This window comes from Macaca mulatta, chromosome 7 (assembly GCF_049350105.2).
Source record: "Macaca mulatta isolate MMU2019108-1 chromosome 7, T2T-MMU8v2.0, whole genome shotgun sequence".
Classification (NCBI taxonomy): Eukaryota; Metazoa; Chordata; class Mammalia; order Primates; family Cercopithecidae; genus Macaca; species Macaca mulatta.
The window spans coordinates 137085496-137103958 of record NC_133412.1 but is presented as its reverse complement, the minus strand read 5'-3'; the positions used below and the strand labels follow the sequence as shown (position 1 = coordinate 137103958).

The following is an 18463-nucleotide window of genomic DNA, read 5'->3' as shown; positions in this document are numbered from 1 at the left end:
ATGCTGAGTATGAATGAACAAAAGAGCTGGTATTACTCCACCTCTCCCATTTGCTCCAAGGTAGAGGCATTTAGCTTTGCTTCTAATTCCCCCAGCACCTCCCACCATGTCAATTAATAGTGAGTCTCTGGTTTGGTGACATCTTAAGCTGCAACCTCAGCCTATCAAATCATAAAAATTAACCTGAAACTGTCTCTATAAAAAACACTATTAGGTCTTTAATTACAGATAAGCATGTTTCAAAGTTTTTTAATAATAATGGTATTTTTTTATATTCAGAGAATGTATGCAAAGTAATTTCATATGCCTTATTTTCACTTAAAGTCTCACAACAAATCTGACAGGTGGATAGGGCTGGAATTATTACGCCAATTTTACAAATTAAAAAGCCAGAGAAATTAAATTCTGGTTCAATGTCATAGAGTCGGCTGCACTCTTTACACCATATCACTGAGTACATTCAGCAGATCCACAATAAAATTTGAATTAAAAAATTCTATACTTCAATACTTACATTTAGTAACCTCAGGGGAACAATATATAATACTGGGAAATTCTTTTTAAGTTATAGTAACTCAGTATATAATTACAGTGAAGGAAACATCTTGATTTCAAACAAGATAGGCAGTTAACGATAAATGTCTTACATTTGATGGTTGAAAAGATTCCCACCTTGTATTTTGAAATGAGTTGACCGGGGCTCTCTCTTTGCCCCAGTAACTGCTGAGCCCTCGTCATATATGATTCAAGTTCCTTCTGGGATTCTTCCATCTTCAGCCTGATGTCCAATTCTGGTGAAACGTCGGCTGAGTTCTTCAACGCTGCAACAAGTTTTACCACATTGATCTTGAAGAAAAAAAAATTCTCAAATTAACACAGGGACCAATTCTTAATAAATTCTTAAGTTAACAAATACTTTGACTACTTGTTATTTTCCCACTAGACAAAGATATTTAGATATCTATCTAAATCATGATAAATCTATCTAAATTATGATAAATCTATCTAAACGTAGATATCTATCTAAATTATGATACTTATATACTATGATACTTATATTTTCCGACATGCTCTAAATTATAAAGAAATAACACATAAAGCAAAAGTAATATTTTACAAAACGTTTCCAAGCTACAGGGCTATCACCCCCCTTCACTGCCCACCCAGTGACCCCTCGGTTTTAGAGAACAGAATTACTAAATAGCGAATATTAAAGAGAGACCTGGACTTTCTCTTTAGCTTCTTGAATCTTTGCCTGAAGCCCAGTTGTGAGAACATGTTGAAAGGACTCCTGGCTTGAAATATTTTGTATATCCATTTGTAACGTATCTTCAGTTCTTGCCATAAGCTCATCATACATAGAGCCTCTGGCAATAAGATGCTATTAAAACAAATTGAAGTGAGATCACAATAAACATTCTTCTTATATGTTAAACATTACTCAAAACAATCTCAGGAAACCAAAAAAGTTCATTATTAATCCAAAATCCGGCAAATTTGCATTCTGAAAAATGATATTTTAAGGAGTCATTTTGAAAGTTCATATTGATACAATCAGATTCTGAACGTGTTTTATAGATTATAAAGTAAGCACTTCAATAAAATAAAGAATAAAAGTAATACAATGACAATAGAAAGAAAGTTGAGACAATGGTAATAAATCTTAAAATGAACTTGTTCCATGTCAAAGTAGTGAAGAGGAGAATTCAATAAATGTTACTGGAGAAAATAGCCATCAGAAAATAACCTTTATATATCATAACAGAAATAAATTCCAAATGGGTCAGAAATATGAAACCACAAAAAGAAGACATTATCCATAAAAACCAATCTGCAGCCAGGTGCAGTGACTCACACCTGTAATCCTAGCACTTTGGGAAGCTGAAGCGGGCTGATCACCTGAGGTCAGGAGTTCGAGACCACCCTGGCCAACATGGTGAAACCCCATCTCTACTAAAAATACAAAATTAGCTGGTCATGGTGGCACGTGCCTGTATTCCCAGTTACTCGGGAGACTGAGGCAGGAGAATTGCTTGAACCCAGGAGGCAGAGGTTGCAGTGAGCCAAGACTATGCTCCTGAACTCCAGCCTGGGTGATAAGAGCAAAACTCCATCTCAAAAAATACAATAAAATAAATGAAATAAAATAAAACTGGCGGTGGCTCGTGCCTGTAATCCAAGCACTTTGGGAGGCCGAGGTGGGTGGATCATTTGAGGTCAGGAGTTTGAGATTAGCCTGGCCAACATGGGGAAACCCGACCTCTACTAAAAATACAAAAATTAGCCAGGTGTGGTGGCGGGTGCCTATAGTCCCAGCTACTTGAGAGGCTGAGGTAGAAGAATCTCTTGAACCTGGGAGGTAGAGATTGCAGTGAGCCAAGATTGCACCACTGCACTCCAGCCAGGGCAACAGAGCGAGACTCCGTCTCAAAAAAATAATAAAATGAAATAAAATCTGATCTGCTATCTCACTGCAGAGGGTCTTTCCAGGCCTAAGAGTAGGGACAGACATGACTGCATAAATATAAAAACCCTGCAGTGCAAAATAAAATAAACAAAGTCAACAACTCAGCAAAAATATTTGACACAGAAATGAAAATGGATCACAATTCAAAGAGCTTGTATAATTCAATTTAAAAAATGCCAGGATCCCAAAGAAAATTTTGAAAATATAAGAACAGATAATTCACAGAAACAGATGTCTAATAAATATATGATTGTTCAGTATCACATGTAGTCAAATAACTACGCATTAAAACAGTAAGGAGATACCACTTTTCAGTTCTCAAGTTAGCAAAAAATAATTTTTTAATTACAACTCACAGTGGCATGGAGATACGGTTTGGCTGTGTCCCCACCAAAATCTCATCTTGAATTCCTACTAGTTGTGGGAGAGACCCGGTGAGAGGTAATTGAATCATGAGGGCAGATCTTTCCTGTGCTGTTCTCATATAGGGAGTTGCCCTGCACAAACCCTCTTCTCTTGTCTGCCATCACATAGACATGCCTTTCACTCTCCGCCATGATTGTGAGGCCTTCCCAGCCACGTGGAACTATAACTCCATTAAACCTCTTTCTTTTGTCAATTGCCCAGTCTCAGGTATGTCTTTAATAGCAGGGTGAAAACAAACTAATATACATGGGTATGATCAAATAGAAGTTATAGTGTGTGATATCAACTATGTAAATGTTGATCTTATTTGTCTTGGGGCACTGGAATTAACAGTGATTTCAATTTTTTGAAATTAGCACGTTCATTTATAATTTCAATTGTTCCCTCTTTTAAATTATAAAACCAACAAAAAAGCTCATGTAATTAAAAAAACTGAAAAACAATAGAAAGGTACAGCATGTAAAGAAAATATTCATAGCCAGGCGTGGTGGCTCACGCCTACAGCACTTTGAGGGACGGAGGCGGATAAATCACTTTAGCCCAGGAGTTCAAGGCCAGCCTGGGCAATACAGCAAAACCCTATCTCTACTAAAAATAAAAGAATTAGCTGGGCGTGATGGTGCATGCCTGCAATCCCAGCTACTTGGGAGGCTGAAGTGGAAGGATCACTTGAACCTGGGGAGGCTGAGTGAGCCATGACTGTGCCACTGTACTCCCGCCTGGGTGACAGAGCAGAACCCTGTCTCAAAAAAAAGGAAAGAAAATATTTATTTTATGTCTACCATGTATTAAGAGCTGGGAATAACACAGGATTAAGATAGACTCAGTTACTGGTATAGCTTTACAGATATTTTTCTATGAATATAAATGCATTATATATAAAAATACAACTCTGTTTAAAAACCACAAATGAGATTACATTATCTCATTATCCATACAGTTTAGGAACTTGTATTTCTTACTTTAGAATATATCTTGATCCAATATTTTGATCCAATGAATATCTACTTAATTCTTTCTTAATAGAAATATATTTCAGTGTGCTTGTATGTTCACAATAATTTTTAAATTATTAAAAAAAATTTTAAATTTTAATTTCTACCTCATTTTTTTCATGAAAATAAATTCCAGATACAGTAGATAAATAAATACTAAAAATCAGAAAAGCACTGGCAGATGAGATGGCATGATAAATTTATATAATATTTTCAAAGTAATAAAAACTATCACACAATGAAAACACAAAATGCTGAAAGACACACTTTTCAGAAATGTAGGCTTAGAAAAATTATGTAAATGTTCCTTTTTATTCTAGGAACTTCCCATCTTGTTGTAATTTATGCTCTGTAGGTTTTATAGCTGAGCTGGAACTCAGTAAAAACCTCAATGATAACTCCTTTCCCAGGAGAACTAAGTGACATTAAAACACACTCTTGCCTCACTGCCTTTCAATGAGTTGACTGCCTGAGAATAAAGACAGAATGGAGATCTAACAACATGAGTCACTCTGCCTGCACTGAGTAAGGAAAGGAGAGTGGCTTCATCAGTGGGTGAACTTTCAAAGCATAGATTGTGTGATTTTTTTTTTTTTTTTTTTTTCTAGAAGGAGTCTCACTCCGTCGCCAGGCTGGAGTGCGGTGGTGCTATCTTGGCTCACTGCAACCTCCGCCTCCTGGGTTCAAGCAATTTTCCTGCCTCAGCCTCCCGAGTAGCTGGGACTACAGGTGCATGTGCCACCATGTCCAGCTAATTTCTTGTATTTTCAGTAGAGACAGGGTTTCACCATATTGGCCAGGATGGTCTCGATCTCTTGACCTTGTGATCCACCCGCTTCAACCGCCCAAAGTGCTGGAATTGCAGGCGTGAGCCACCGTGCCCAGCCTGATTGTATAATCTCTTATGTGTACTCTGTACTGAGCTCTATGAGACTGAACTCACTCATCTCTTCATTGTCCTCTGGTGCAAGAGAATATTTTAACCCACAGGTTATGGCTAAGAAAATAAGTCCAAGAGCTTAACATTCATAGGTATTATCAGTGGTCTCCTAATCTAACCTCTGCTTTCAAGCAAAATAACAACAAATGATCCAGTGATAAAATCCATTCATTTTTAAAACACCCAACAAAGAAAATTAAAACTGTAGGTTTATTACTACTTACTTTAAAACTTTCTATTTATCTTAAAACATAAATGCACAACCATGAAAGTACCCTCTTAATACTTTTACACTCATACCTTCAAAGATTCTTCCATTGAGGTGTCCACATTATCTTGATCCAAAACAGATTTGGCTTCTGCCTCCCAGATTTCCACTTGTCCAATGAGTTTTTCAACATCTTTAGCCACTTTTAGTTGCCCTGTGAATTCTTCATCTTCTTTTTCATGTTCCTCTCCAGCCTACAACATTCAAAATTACCACTGAAAATGTCAGCATGTACATAACAAAATAATTTTCCTTTTCAAAAAGTTACACCTGTAATCCCAACTCTTTAGGAGGCCAGGGCAGGAGGATTGCTTTAGGCTAGGAGTTTGTGACCAGCCTGGGCAACAAAGCGAGACCTCATCTCTCCAAAAAATTTTAAAGTTAGCTGGACATAATGGTGCATGCCTGTAGTTCTAGCTACTCAGGAGGCTGAGGCAAGCGAATTGCCTAAACCCAGGAGTTTGGAGCTATGATCATGCCACTGCATTCCAGCCTGGGCAACAAAGCAAGATCCTGTGTTCAAAAATAAAAGATAAAAAAGTTACACCACTTTCTTTCCTGAAGAGTGCTAATTAAACATATTTTAACGATGTAAGATGTCATTCTTTGACAACAATAACTTTTTTTGTTTATATGAGGTCTCGCTTTATTGCCCAGGCTGGAGTACAGTGGCACAATCACAGCTCATTGCAGCCTCAACCGCCCAGGCTCAAGTGATCCTCCCACCTCGGCTTCCCGAGTAGCTGGGATTACAGGAGTATGCCACTATGTCTAGCTAATTTTTTATATTTTGTAGAGATGGGGGTCTCACTATGTTGCCCAGGCTGATCTCAAACTCCTGGGCTTAAGCCCCATCTCAGCCTCCCAGAGAGCTGGGATTACAAGTATGAGCCACCATGCCTGGCCAATGATAACACTTCAAAATAGTATATATCACTTTGCAAATTAAAAAGTTTGTTCAGGGTTTCTTACTTAATTATAATATCATTCCTATCAGATAATACTTTCTCCATTTTACATGTAAGAAGATTAAAGTTTAGTAAATTATGGTAAGTGACGGTAAACACATTGCTAAAACTCATACACGATTTAAATAAATTCAGCTATTAGTAATGGTAGTTGTGAAATATCAAGAAGAAACTCGGAATCAAATTTCAACAAAATTAAATCTTTTCCCCATTAATAATCTATAGGTTGACATACTATAGCTTTACATGATAGATACATTATTTCTTAAACTATATGTTGACAAATTATAATGGCTTATATTTATGGAGTACACAGACACTTTTTTTTGTTTGTTTTTTTGCGACAGAGTCTCAGTCCGTCACCCAGGCTGGAGTGCAGTGGTGCAATCTTGGCTCACGGCAATCTCCACCTCCTGGGTTCAAGCAATTCTCCTGCCTCAGCCTCCCACGTAGCTGGGATTACAGGCACCCGCCACCACTCCTGGCTAATTTTTGTATTTTTAGTAGAGATGGGGTTTCACCATGTTGGCCAGGCTGGTCTCAAACTCCTGACCTCAAGTGATCCGCCTGCCTCAGCCTTCCAAAGTGCTGGGATGACAGGCGTGAGCCACCGCTCCCAGCCCAAAGATACATTCTTAAAGTTGTTTTTAATCAGATCACTATTTTATTTATTTTATTTTAAATAGAGATAGGGTTTCACTATGTTGCCCAGGTTGGTCTCAAACTTTTGAGCTCAAGCAATCCTCTCGCCTCAGCTTCCCAAAGTGCTAGAATGAAGTCATAAGCCACCTTGCCTGGTCAAATCACATTTTAAATGTATCAGAAGACTCTAGTATTTTAAAGCACACTGCAAAAATTCAGATCTTTCAAGATTTTCTAAGTAGGCATTCTTTACGCTGGCACTCCATCATGCCAGTAGGTCCCAGACAGTTTAAAAGTAGTTTAAGTAAAGCTGTGTAAGTTATCACGAAGGTGGAGCATGTCCCAAGCCATAGGTATTATATCTTACAAGTATATGATTTTTAATTTATTTTTTGTTCTTTTCCCATACTTTTTCCTATAAAGTCATCCTCCAAATTACACAACAAAACAAGGAAGAAATAGAATATTTTCCCCCATTTTACAGAAAGGAAGCAAGACACACGGAGGCCAGGGGTTAGCTTAAAGGTAGCCAATTTCTGTGCACTAGTCAGAAGTAATCTCGAGAAAATAACAACTCAATTTACACTGCTCAGAGTCAGGATTGCTCTGTGAGTCTGTGAGAGCACAGTAAGTGGAGTAAGTAAGACTTTCATGCTAAAGACTTCATGAGGGAAAACATTTAAGCATTTTCCTAGGAAATGACCATACTTTAAATGTTATCTAACAATTCACACATTTACCACCATCTCAACAGTATCTTTTCTTTCTTTTTTTGAGGCGGGAGTCTTACTCTGTCACCCAGGCTGGCGTGCAGTGGCTCGATCTCGCCTCACTGTCAACTTCCACCTCCCAGGTGCAAGTAATCCTCCCACCTCAGCCTCCCGAGTAGCTAGAACCACAGGTGTGCAAACACATGCCCAGCTAATCTTTTGTATTTTTGGTATAGACAGAGTTTTGCCATGTTACCCAGGCTGATCTCGAACTCCTGAGCTCAAGCGATCTACCTGCTTTGTCCTCCCAAAGTGCTGGGATTACAGGCACGAGCCACCGTGCCTGGCAGTATCTTTTTTATTAATAGCAAACTTAAATTATTTCTATATGCAAGTGAAATATACAAAGTACGATTATTTTACCTTTATATGTTGATTAGAATTTTCAGGAAGTTCTATTGATGTATCTGTTGAAAACTCAACAGTTGCTTTTTCTTCTTTAGATAGAATATTTCCAGAACTGTCAAAAGTGGGCTGATCCTGTTTTTTTATCATCAGTGGCAGGTTCATTTCCTATACAAAATTAATTTCATGAAATTTAATACTCATTTTATTTTATGCTAATATACATTACAAACAGGAAGTGGACGTAATATATTCAACTATACGTTTAGGATTAAACTACAACTGTGCTATAAAATGTGAGCTTTTCACATAAAACACCTATGTCTCAAATTGTTAAGAATCAGTTGAAAAAATATTTTATAAAAAGTCTGCTTTTATGAGGCACTATGCTACATATAAAGATAAATAAGGCTCGGTGTATGTTCTCAATGAGCTGAAAATCTAGTAGGCAAAACAATACTTGTTTTTCCTTCATGACAGCTCTGTAGTAAAAAGGGCTCAAGAATTAAAAGCTTTCTCAGGCATATACTCAAGAAAGGTTTAAGAATTGAAAGCTCTCATGGGCATACACTCAAAGAAAACATGTGTCCACATGAATGTCCATAGCTACATTGTTCATAAAAACCCAAAAAGTGAAAAGAATCCAAATGTGCATCAACTAGAGAATGGATAAACAAAATGTGGTATATCCATACAATGATTTATTATTTGCCAATAAAAAGGAATGAAGTACGATTACATTCTATAATAGGGATGAACCTTAAAAATATTATGCCAAGTAACATAAGCCAGTCACAAGAGATCACATATTATATGATTCTATTATGTGAAATGTCCAGAATAGGCTAATCTATAGAAAGACAGTGGATTCGTGGTTGCATAGGGCTGGGGCGGGGGGCATTGGAAGAAAATAGGGAGTGACTGCTAGGGTTTCCTTATGAAGTAATAAAAATGTTCTAAATTTTTTATGGTAATGGCTACATAACTCTGTGCATATACCAGAAATCAATCAGTTATGACCTTACAATGAGTAAATTGTATGGTACATAAATCATATCTAAATAAAGCTGCAACCAATCAAAAGAACTTACAAGTTGAGTTTTTGAAACCAACTTTCTCCATCTTTTATTCAGCCTTCTCAGCTCTTTAGAAATAGATGATCCAACCACATCATTGCTGACTTCGACTAAGAAATTTCCTGCTTCATTTAAAGTAGCATGTTCTAGATTCCACTGGGCTAGTGTCTCAAAGGGTACCTACACAACACACAAGCAACATACTATCTTAATGACATAATACTCTCTTTCTATTATGTATAATAAATGTTCACCAAGGCTTTTTTTTTTTTTTTTTTTTTTTTTTAGATGGAGTCTTGCTCTGTTGCCCAGGCTGGAGTGCACTAGCGCAATCAAGGTCATGGCAACCTCCGTACCAAGACTAATCCTAAGCAACATTCTTTGCAGAGACTTTGACTTTCCCCTTAGAGGAGTCTCCCAACCCTGTTGGTCTAGCTCTTCACTCCTAAGTGCTAACTGGCAAGTGCCAGCTGTCTGTCATCACTCCTGGTCCTGGACTTTTAAGATGCATCTGATCTCTCTTTCCACATGGCTGATGAACTTACAGCAGAGGTTTCCAAACTTGTTTAGTGCATGGAGCCTTAATTGTCTCATTAATTTTTTCAGAGAGTCCCTAGGCCAGAAATATTATCTAACAGTTCCCATTTTCAGTAGTTAGGTTCAACAACTTAGTAGCAGCATGGTATCCAACAGATGGATGTTGTTGTGTCTCCTTCAAATTTTAGAGTGTTCTGTAAGTTCTCTTAGTTCTCTCTGGTAGCTCAGGGTTTCTTAGCAGTTTGGGTATTACAACCTTAGAGTGTTATTTTTCTCTGAGTTATGTACATTTTTATAGACAATCTTTAAAGACAGAAGGACTGTTGGAAGACAAAGATTTTAAATTCTAGTACTAATACAGGTGACAGAAGTGATGACTCAATCCCTAAAACGCTCTTTTTTGCACTCTTACAGTTATCACAAATTTTACTTTAACACAAATAATCTATTTTATATTAATTTTAGTTTCTATTTTGGAAATGTTTAATCTGAAAGGCTATCTATAGCCATCTGCAACAGAAAAAAACAAATGAAAGAAAGAAAAACCACCTCAAATAATCATAGAACAGATTATTACATGAATAACACATGAAAACAATAATGAATTACATTGACAGTTCTTCCACACCCCTACAGATAAGTTAAGGTATCTTGATTTTCCTCCTCTAGAAACTCAGGAAGATTTTAGAGCTGAAAGGTTTCAATCAAATGGAAAAATAAAATTTTCTGAACAGTAGTTTATTTTAACTGTGTCTATAAGCTACCCAGTATATTAAGTCTTATTTCCTCTCCAAAGAGCTTAGCAAAACATCTCCCAAAAGCTATTACTCCATATGCAAGTTATACCTTAAGAAAGCTCTGTGTGTGGGAAGGGGGGGCGTGTATGTGTGTGCGTGACCATGTATAAAACTATAAACCAGTGGAGAAAACTGCCTCTTGGCAATTATATTGGGAAGAAACTAAATTTTTTCCAAGACCTTGAAGAATTTTCCAAAACACTGGTGTACTCTTCTTTGTTTTCTCATCTTTGGATTGAAAATGAGGGTCACAAAACAAAACAATTAAAAAATAAAATTGAGCAGATGCTATTAGACTGCAAATACCTCTTTAATTTCTTCCTTCTTTGTCTCCTCAAAGCAAGCCCTTAGTAAGCGAAGGTTTTCCACATAAGTAGCCCAACATGCCAGCACTTTTTGTAGAGTGGACTTCACATTACATATTTTTTTTCTATACATACAAACATCAGATTTCACCATCATATACTGTTTACTAATATTCTGACATTCTCCAGCTACAATATCAACAAAACAAAAAAGCAATCTTAGAAAACAATTTTTTATTAATACTATTTTAAAATATTTGCATACTAATTGACAGTGGCAAAATAATATGTACTCTGACAATATTAAAAGTGAAAGCAAGAATTTTCCCAGGAAAACATGCACATAAAACTAATTTCTAAAACATTATATAGAAAGCACAACAGATAAAACATCATTGTTAAGTGACAGTCATTCCTCAAAAAGTAACTGAACTACTTTACCCAAATTCTTATAAATTTCTCCACATTTTTGAAAAGAAGTATCAAGTCGAGCTAGCAATTCTTCTTCTTCAACAAATTTCTGGGAAGAAAACAAAAAGACAGTTTTTACTTTTAAAATTGTGCCAAGAAATCCAGATAGAGAGATACAGCCATTCAATGAAGGACATAGTTACCAAAATTTCTTTAGGGCTTTAATACTACATATTTGGTAGGAAAAGACGAAGAAGGATGGTGAAAATCTAGGAGACATAAGCTGGGTGTGAACATTAAATAGGTCTGACATCTGATAAAATTGATCTCAATGTGGTGACATGGTGTTACAATGGTATTCCTCTTGTGGAAAAAGGCAAGTTAAGTATTTATAGTAATTTCAGGATCTCCTACTTTGCACATTTTATTAATATTACATAATTGTGTCAGTTGCTCTTATTTCACATGCTTTATTAATATTGAGTACTTTTTTTAGATAGAGTATGTTACAAAAAGATATCCATCACACAGAAACATTTCAGAAACTACCATTAACCAAATTCTGTTACAGAAAAATACTAAGCTAATTCAAAATTCATATTTACTTTATATTTATGTGTGCCAATAGTATGAATATTTAAATAGAAAAATGAAAATTCAACCAAGGAAAAAGAAATAGAAATACTCAAAATCTAGCCTAGTTTAGAATGATGCTTTCTGTTTGGAAACTTAGAGTGTTTAAGTCATAAATTGGAAGTAAATTTCTCTATCATTTTTTAAATTTTTACAACAAAATTTACAATCGTGGATTTTCCTTTCCCCTCTCATTTCTTTTTTTTTTTTTTTTTCCTTTTTGAGACAAAGTCTCGCTCTGTCGCCCAGGCTGGAGGGCAGTGCAGTGGAACAATCTCAGCTCACTGCAACCTCTACCTCCCAGGGTTCAAGTGATTCTCCTGCCTCAGCCTCCCAAGCAGCTGGTATTACAGGTGCCTACAACCACACCTGGTTAATTTTTGTATTTTTAGTAGAGGGAGGTTTCGCCATGTTGGCCAGGCTGGTCTCGAACTCCTGACCTCAGGTGATCCGCCTGCCTTGGCCTCTCAATGTGTTGGGATTACAGGTGTGCGCTACCGCGCCCAGCCCCACCTCATCTCTAAAAGGAGGGAAACAAAAAGAAGGACAAGGCCTAAATGTAGAATTGACATTTCTGTGATGCTGTAGTTTTAACTTAGATGTGAACACACTTATATTAGAGTCACTTCAAACATTTTTCCTATAAATTAGAAGAGCTAAAGCCAAAAAGAAAGCCTCAAGACAAAAGAAAAAATGTACTGTTTATCCTAGCTAGTAAAATTTAGTAAGTTAAGATCAAAATGTTATAAGAAAAATGTAATTACTGCATGAAACTATGAATCTGAAAAGGAACCCAAAATTAACATTTCAAGTAAGTGAAAAAAGGAATTTTTAATGAAAAAAAAGCATGGAAACCTTTCATATTATGTTAATAGACCTGGTTAACTCTTAATCTCCCCTTGGGTAGTAAGTAGTGATATTTTCTATTTTTTTACCCTTTCCTATGCTGCTGTTTGACTCCCTGTAATTCTCCTCTCCAGGCAATATTTAAGCTAATGAAATCTACCAAGAAAACCCATCTCAAAACCCAAAGAGTTAATGGGAAATCGTGCCAAGGAAAAATACAAACACAGCACCCAGAGACGGAGAAGAGTTGCCTAAGACACAAAATTTAAAAGCTTACATGCCAGTCTTCCAGCAATAATTCCACAGATTCTCTGCTCCCATATTTAATGTTCCAAATATCCAATTTTGATTTCACTTCATCTACCAAACCAAGAACTAAGCACGTGTAGTAATGAAATTCTAGAAGTAGAATAAATTTTTTCTCCAAAATGTTGTTGATTCTGGAAAACAGTGCAGGTTTTGGAATTTAACTTAATATTATTGACCAAATGTGAGAAATCTGTTCAGCATTTTTAAAAATACTGAGGCTTTAACTCTTTCTTTTAAGCATATGGAACTCAGATGTATCCTTGTCTTTTTCTTTTTTAAACATTGTAAAACAAATACTGTGACTAGATATAAAACAACTATTTCTAAGGTAAAAACATCAAACACAACATTTTCTGAATAAACTATTCCCCGACTGACAAATCCTATAATAAAATGTTGATCTATGAAATATTTTACTAAATCTGAAAACTTTCATATAACTTAATGAAACTATAATCTAAGTTTATATATTAAAAGTTTTCATTATAAAGGCTAATACCCTCTCACTATTCTAATAAGTTGCTTTTGAGTAATGAGAAAAGATAATCAATTAAATAATCTCAATATTTATAGTATTTTACAGTTTATAAAGTGCTTTCATATCCCTCCTCCCATTTGATCCAGTTTCCCGGTAAGACCTGAACAGGGCAATTATCATTAACCTAAATTTATGAAGGTGGAAACATGCTCAAAAAGAGAGTGACTTATCCAAAACCAAGATACAGAGCTCAGTTTCTGAATGTTTTCCATCACCATATTCTAACATTCAATAAAAAAGTAGGTATGTTGCCATAATATCTGTAACATTACCACTATATAAAATGTGAAGATACTGTTATGAAGATTTAAAGGAGAATACTTGGTAAAAATTATCTAAAAATCTGTATTTTGTGGTCTCTGTAGTACCAGTTGTTATTCAAACGTGAATAGTACTAGCAGTTGTGAAATAGTAGTGTTACACACCGTCTTTTCATTTCCTCCAATTTCTTAGGTGGTACCAATGGCAAATGATTTTCATCTCTATTTTCAAAGGTAAGGAGAATGTTCGAATGATGCGCAAATCTATCCATCAGGCTCTGAAAATAAATTCAGCATGACATAAACCGTATTTATTGTCAAACACTGTATAATTAAGGGTTTGTCAATCTCACTTGCATTACATCTTTTTTCAAAAAAAAATTCATAAAGCCCTCCCCACAACCCACTTTTTTTTATTGTTTTAAGACACAGGGTCTTGCTCTGTCACCCAGGCTGGAGTGCAGTGGCGTGATCATAGCTCACCGCAGCCTGGAATTCCTGGATTCAAGGGATCCTCTCACCTCAGCTTCTCAAGTAGCTGGGTCTACAGGCACACAGTACAATACCCAGCTAGTTTCGTTTCTAAAAAAATTTTCTATAGAGGTGGGGTCTTGCTATATTGCTTACGCTGAAACTACCCCCTTTAACTAAGATTTTGTGAACAAACATTTTCATCATAAATGTTTTAAATCTGAACATTTTACAGACAGGCAGACCATAGTTTCTTTAGTAAAACCATTATTACAATCTTTTATTTATTGGTGTATATTCCATTCCTTTGTAGGCTCAAATACCATAAATCTCACATAACTTTTTTCATGCCATTTTAGTAAGAACCCAAGTCTCTCAAATTTTAAATCAGGCTCCCCCTTCTTGACCCTCCCACCCCTTGACCTTTTTTTTGGTCAGACTTTATTTAGAGTTGCTTTAGAACTCTATCCTTATTTAGATTCTATCCTTATTGTTTCAACCTTAAACTAGTACAATAGTCATGAATGTAAAGTTATGTTCTAGGTCCCAAAAATCCCCAGAGGAATAATTGTAAACCATCCTCAAATAACCACTACTCTCCTTCTCTTCTTTTTAGGACAAAGTCTTACTCAAGAACAATCCCTAACAAAATATATATTTTTCTACATCTCTTTTTTTTCTTTTCCAACCTTGAATAAAGTCATTTTCTCTTGTATCAGAGTCACAGCTTGAGAGTGATCCTGGGAGGCTGACAAATCTTCATCCATAAGCTCTTCTACCTCCTGGAGCCAAGCTTCAGTTTGATGGAGGGGTGGGGGCAAGGCATAATTCAGCTTTATTTTCCATGCATTAATCTGAAAAAAAAAAAAAGAAGAAGAAGAAGATATTCTTCAGTAGAACTTTTCTAGTTTATTTCTTCACATACAGTATGTTTGACTCTTTGAAGTTTCTCTGGAAGCCAAGACTGATAAATGAGATCCATTATCATGGAAATCTTCATCAATGGGTAAATTTCTTAGTTTTAAATATCACTTAGCTACTTGCTGACCAGGAATATAATTTGTTCAGAAGATGTAGGAAAAGAAGGCATAAGAAAAAACAAACGTTTTGATAAATCCACAATAAGATATGCGGGAAATTCAAAAGATTAAAAGCACACCTCTAAGCAAGGATAGACTATCCTACTGAACGACCATCATTTGAAATGCTGTGTGTCCTTGTGTGCTCTGACACTACAACTACACCTTTGATACAGATTTATAACTTCTCCCCAATCTAGCCCTAACTGTATATCCACGTGACATATCTCTACCATATCTCCCGAATATCTATCCTTCACGAAAAGTACCACCCATCCCCAAATCCAGGTACATCTCCTCCTTCCTCAGCCTCCCACCACTCCCTGCATGCATAAGCAGGTGAGAAACACACACTCTGACTGCTTGCTTCTCCAAATACTTGCTGTGTCTTCGCTCTCGCTGCCCCTGCTACCGGGATGTCCCCTCGGCAAGCACTGTCAAAACTCACTCGCACAGTCGTTCATTCACTCACTGGCCAAACATTTATGAACAAGCTATTGTGTTAAGAGCTGGAGATAAAGATACAGAAAGCTTCTGGCGTGGACAAAGGACCACGTGATGGTTACCCATCATTTAATGCTATGCAGCAGTTAGGAGAAAATTAGATGCACAAATGCCAACATGGAAGCACCTTAAAATACACTATGTTCGAAAATAAAAAGAAACAACATATAACGTCAAGGGTGCACAACTTAAAAATACATGTACAGGTCGGGTGCAGTAGCTCACACCGATAAACCCAGCACTTCAAGAGGCCAAGGCAGGAGGATTGGTTGAGCACAGGAGTTCAAGACCAGCTTGGGCAACATGGTAAAAACCCCATCTCTACTAAAAATACAAAAATTAGCCAGGAGTGGTGGTGCACACCTGTAGTGTGACCTATAGTCTCAGCTACTCAAGAGATTGAGGTGGGAGGATCACTGGAGCCCAGGAGGTCAAGGCTACAGTGAGCCATGATCATGCCACTGCACTCCAGCCTGGATGACAGAGTAAGACCCTGTCTCAAAAACAAAACAAAACAAAAATATACATAAATTCAATCTATATTATGCAAAAACATAAAACACATTAAAGATATCAAAATTGTGGCTCAAGGAGAAAGGAGAATGGAAAGAAGGTATGAGTATAAAAGGAAATCAACACACAATTAAGCAAATGAACAAAAACAAGACTAGGGCCCTGCCTAGCTCCATGTGTTGTGTATGAATGGAAGAGCAATTTAATACAACCCCCTATGTCAGAGTGTAAACCAGATAAATGAAAGCCACAGCTCTTGCCTGAACTACCTATCCAAAGAAGCAGCCAAGAACATGGTTACAGGAAAGTGTGATAAGTGATGTCACAGAGCCAGGCAGGCGAAGGTTGCAGTGAGCCAAGATCGCACCACTGCACTCCAGCCTAGGCGACAGAGTGAGACTCTGTCTCAAGAGACATATATATATATATATAGGCATGGTGGATCATGTCTGTAGTCCTAGCCACCTGGGAGGCTGAAGTAGGAGAATCGCTTGAACCCAGGAGGTGGAGGCTGCAGTGAGCCGAGATCACACCAGTGCACTCAAGCCTGGGCAACAGAGCGAGACTCCATCTCAAAAAAAAGAATGTGACTTTTTACACAAACTTACTGCTATACAGTTTGAATGTTTATCTCCTCTGACTCTCATGTTTAAGTTTGATACCCAATATTGGGGCTGGGCCTAACAGGAGCTGAGTTCCCACGAGTGCTGGTTGTTGAAAAGAGTCTGGCACCTCCTCTCTCTCTCTGCCTCTCTCGCTCTCGCTTCATCTCTTGCCATGTGATTTCTATACACAAGCTCCCCTTTGCCTTCCACTATGAATGGAAGTAGCCTGAGGCCCTCACCAGAAGCAGATGCTGGTGCCACGCTTCTTGTACAGAAGCAGAAACGTGAGCCAAATAAGCCTCTTTTAATTTATTTGATACTCCTATGAAGATCAATCACAAATTAAAATTTGTTTCACTCAGCTTTCTCTAATAAAAAGTACTGGTCTTAAGTCTGTATTTTATCTTTCTGTTACCCAGTCTAATTCTACTAAATGCACTGTTTTTATTCTTTGAGGGTTTTTTTTAAATTATTATTTTATTGTAGAGACAAGGTCTCACTATGTTGCCCAGGCTGGTCTTGAACTCCTGGCCTCAAACAATCCTCCTGCCTTGGCCTCCCAAACTGCTGGGATTGCAGGCATGACCCACCAAGCCCAGTTGAGTTATACTGTTTTTTAAACAGGCAAAAATTTGTATATCAGATAGATCACTTCAACATTAATTCATTCAAAAACATTTATGGGGTACCCATCACATGCAAAAGCAAACATCTAAAAGATATTTAACTAAGTACCCAGGTATACAAAATGAGGAAAAAGCTAGGTTCCTTTAAGGCAGTCAAATGAAACTGTTCATAAAATGAAAGCATTAGATATTACAGCTTTTCCATTTTGTTTTGCTTTTTTTTTTTTTTTTTTGTCTTGCAAGTTTAATTTTCTCAAAAGATATATGGCAAAGATAATTCTATAACCTTTTTTTTTTTTTTGAGATGGAGTCTCAGTCTGTTACCCAGACTGGAGTGCAGTGGTGCAATCTTGGCTCACTGCAACCTCCACCTCCCAGGTTCAAGCAATTCTCCTGCCTCAGTCTCTCAAGTAGCTAGGATTACAGGCACACACCACCACACCTGGCTAATTTTTGTGTTTTTAGTAGAGACGAGGTTTCACCACGTTGACCAGCCTGGTCTCAAACTCCTGACCTCAGGTGATCTGCCCACCTCGGCCTCCCAAAGTGCTGGGATTATAGGCGTAAGCCACTGCACTTGGCCAATTCTACAATCTTAAATCATTAACTCTTTGCCATTATGTCTCCAGATGAAAGAAAAATGAAAAAAAGTTATTTCATTATTGTAATTTTTTTTTCTTTTTGTTTTGAGACGGAGTCTCACTCTGTCTCCCAGGCTGGATATACATCTCGGCTCACTGAAACCTCTGCCTCCCAGGTTCAAGCAAGTCTCCTGCCTCAGCCTCCTGAGTAGCTGGGATTACAGATATGTGCCACCATGCCTGGCTAATTTTTGTATTTTTAGTAGAGACAGGGTTTTGCCATGTTGGCCAGGGCTGGTCCTGAACTTCTGACATCAAGTGATCTGCCCGCCTCAGCCTCCCAAAGTGCTGGGATTACAGGTGTGAGCCACTGCGCCCAGTCATTTCAAATAAACAAGTTAGCATATACTTTTAGTGTGTCTAACTACGTGTACATCTGCCAAAAAAACCCAGAAATTTGAAATATAATTGAGTTAAAGAGAAGCTAAGAGCAATACCTCTAGTTCAACTATTATTCTTTGCAACCAAAAGACAGCTGCATATATTTTGAA

General features: G+C 37.1%; 1 protein-coding gene across 6 annotated transcripts in view; it reads right to left on the bottom strand.

Moving 5' to 3' along the window:
• SYNE2 (spectrin repeat containing nuclear envelope protein 2) overlaps window positions 1-18463 on the bottom strand; it is a 376660-nt gene that overhangs the window by 235956 nt on the left and 122241 nt on the right. For all 6 annotated transcript variants that reach the window (XM_028851601.2, XM_028851602.2, XM_028851605.2 and 3 more), the window contains exons 12-21: window positions 14694-14858; window positions 13699-13811; window positions 12704-12866; window positions 10978-11056; window positions 10538-10725; window positions 8913-9077; window positions 7840-7989; window positions 5129-5290; window positions 1223-1381; window positions 673-846 (exon numbers count right to left, since the gene is read on the bottom strand). In XM_028851601.2, the coding sequence (XP_028707434.2) occupies window positions 673-846; window positions 1223-1381; window positions 5129-5290; window positions 7840-7989; window positions 8913-9077; window positions 10538-10725; window positions 10978-11056; window positions 12704-12866; window positions 13699-13811; window positions 14694-14858 (1518 nt within the window). The remainder of the gene's footprint in view (window positions 1-672; window positions 847-1222; window positions 1382-5128; window positions 5291-7839; window positions 7990-8912; window positions 9078-10537; window positions 10726-10977; window positions 11057-12703; window positions 12867-13698; window positions 13812-14693; window positions 14859-18463) is intronic.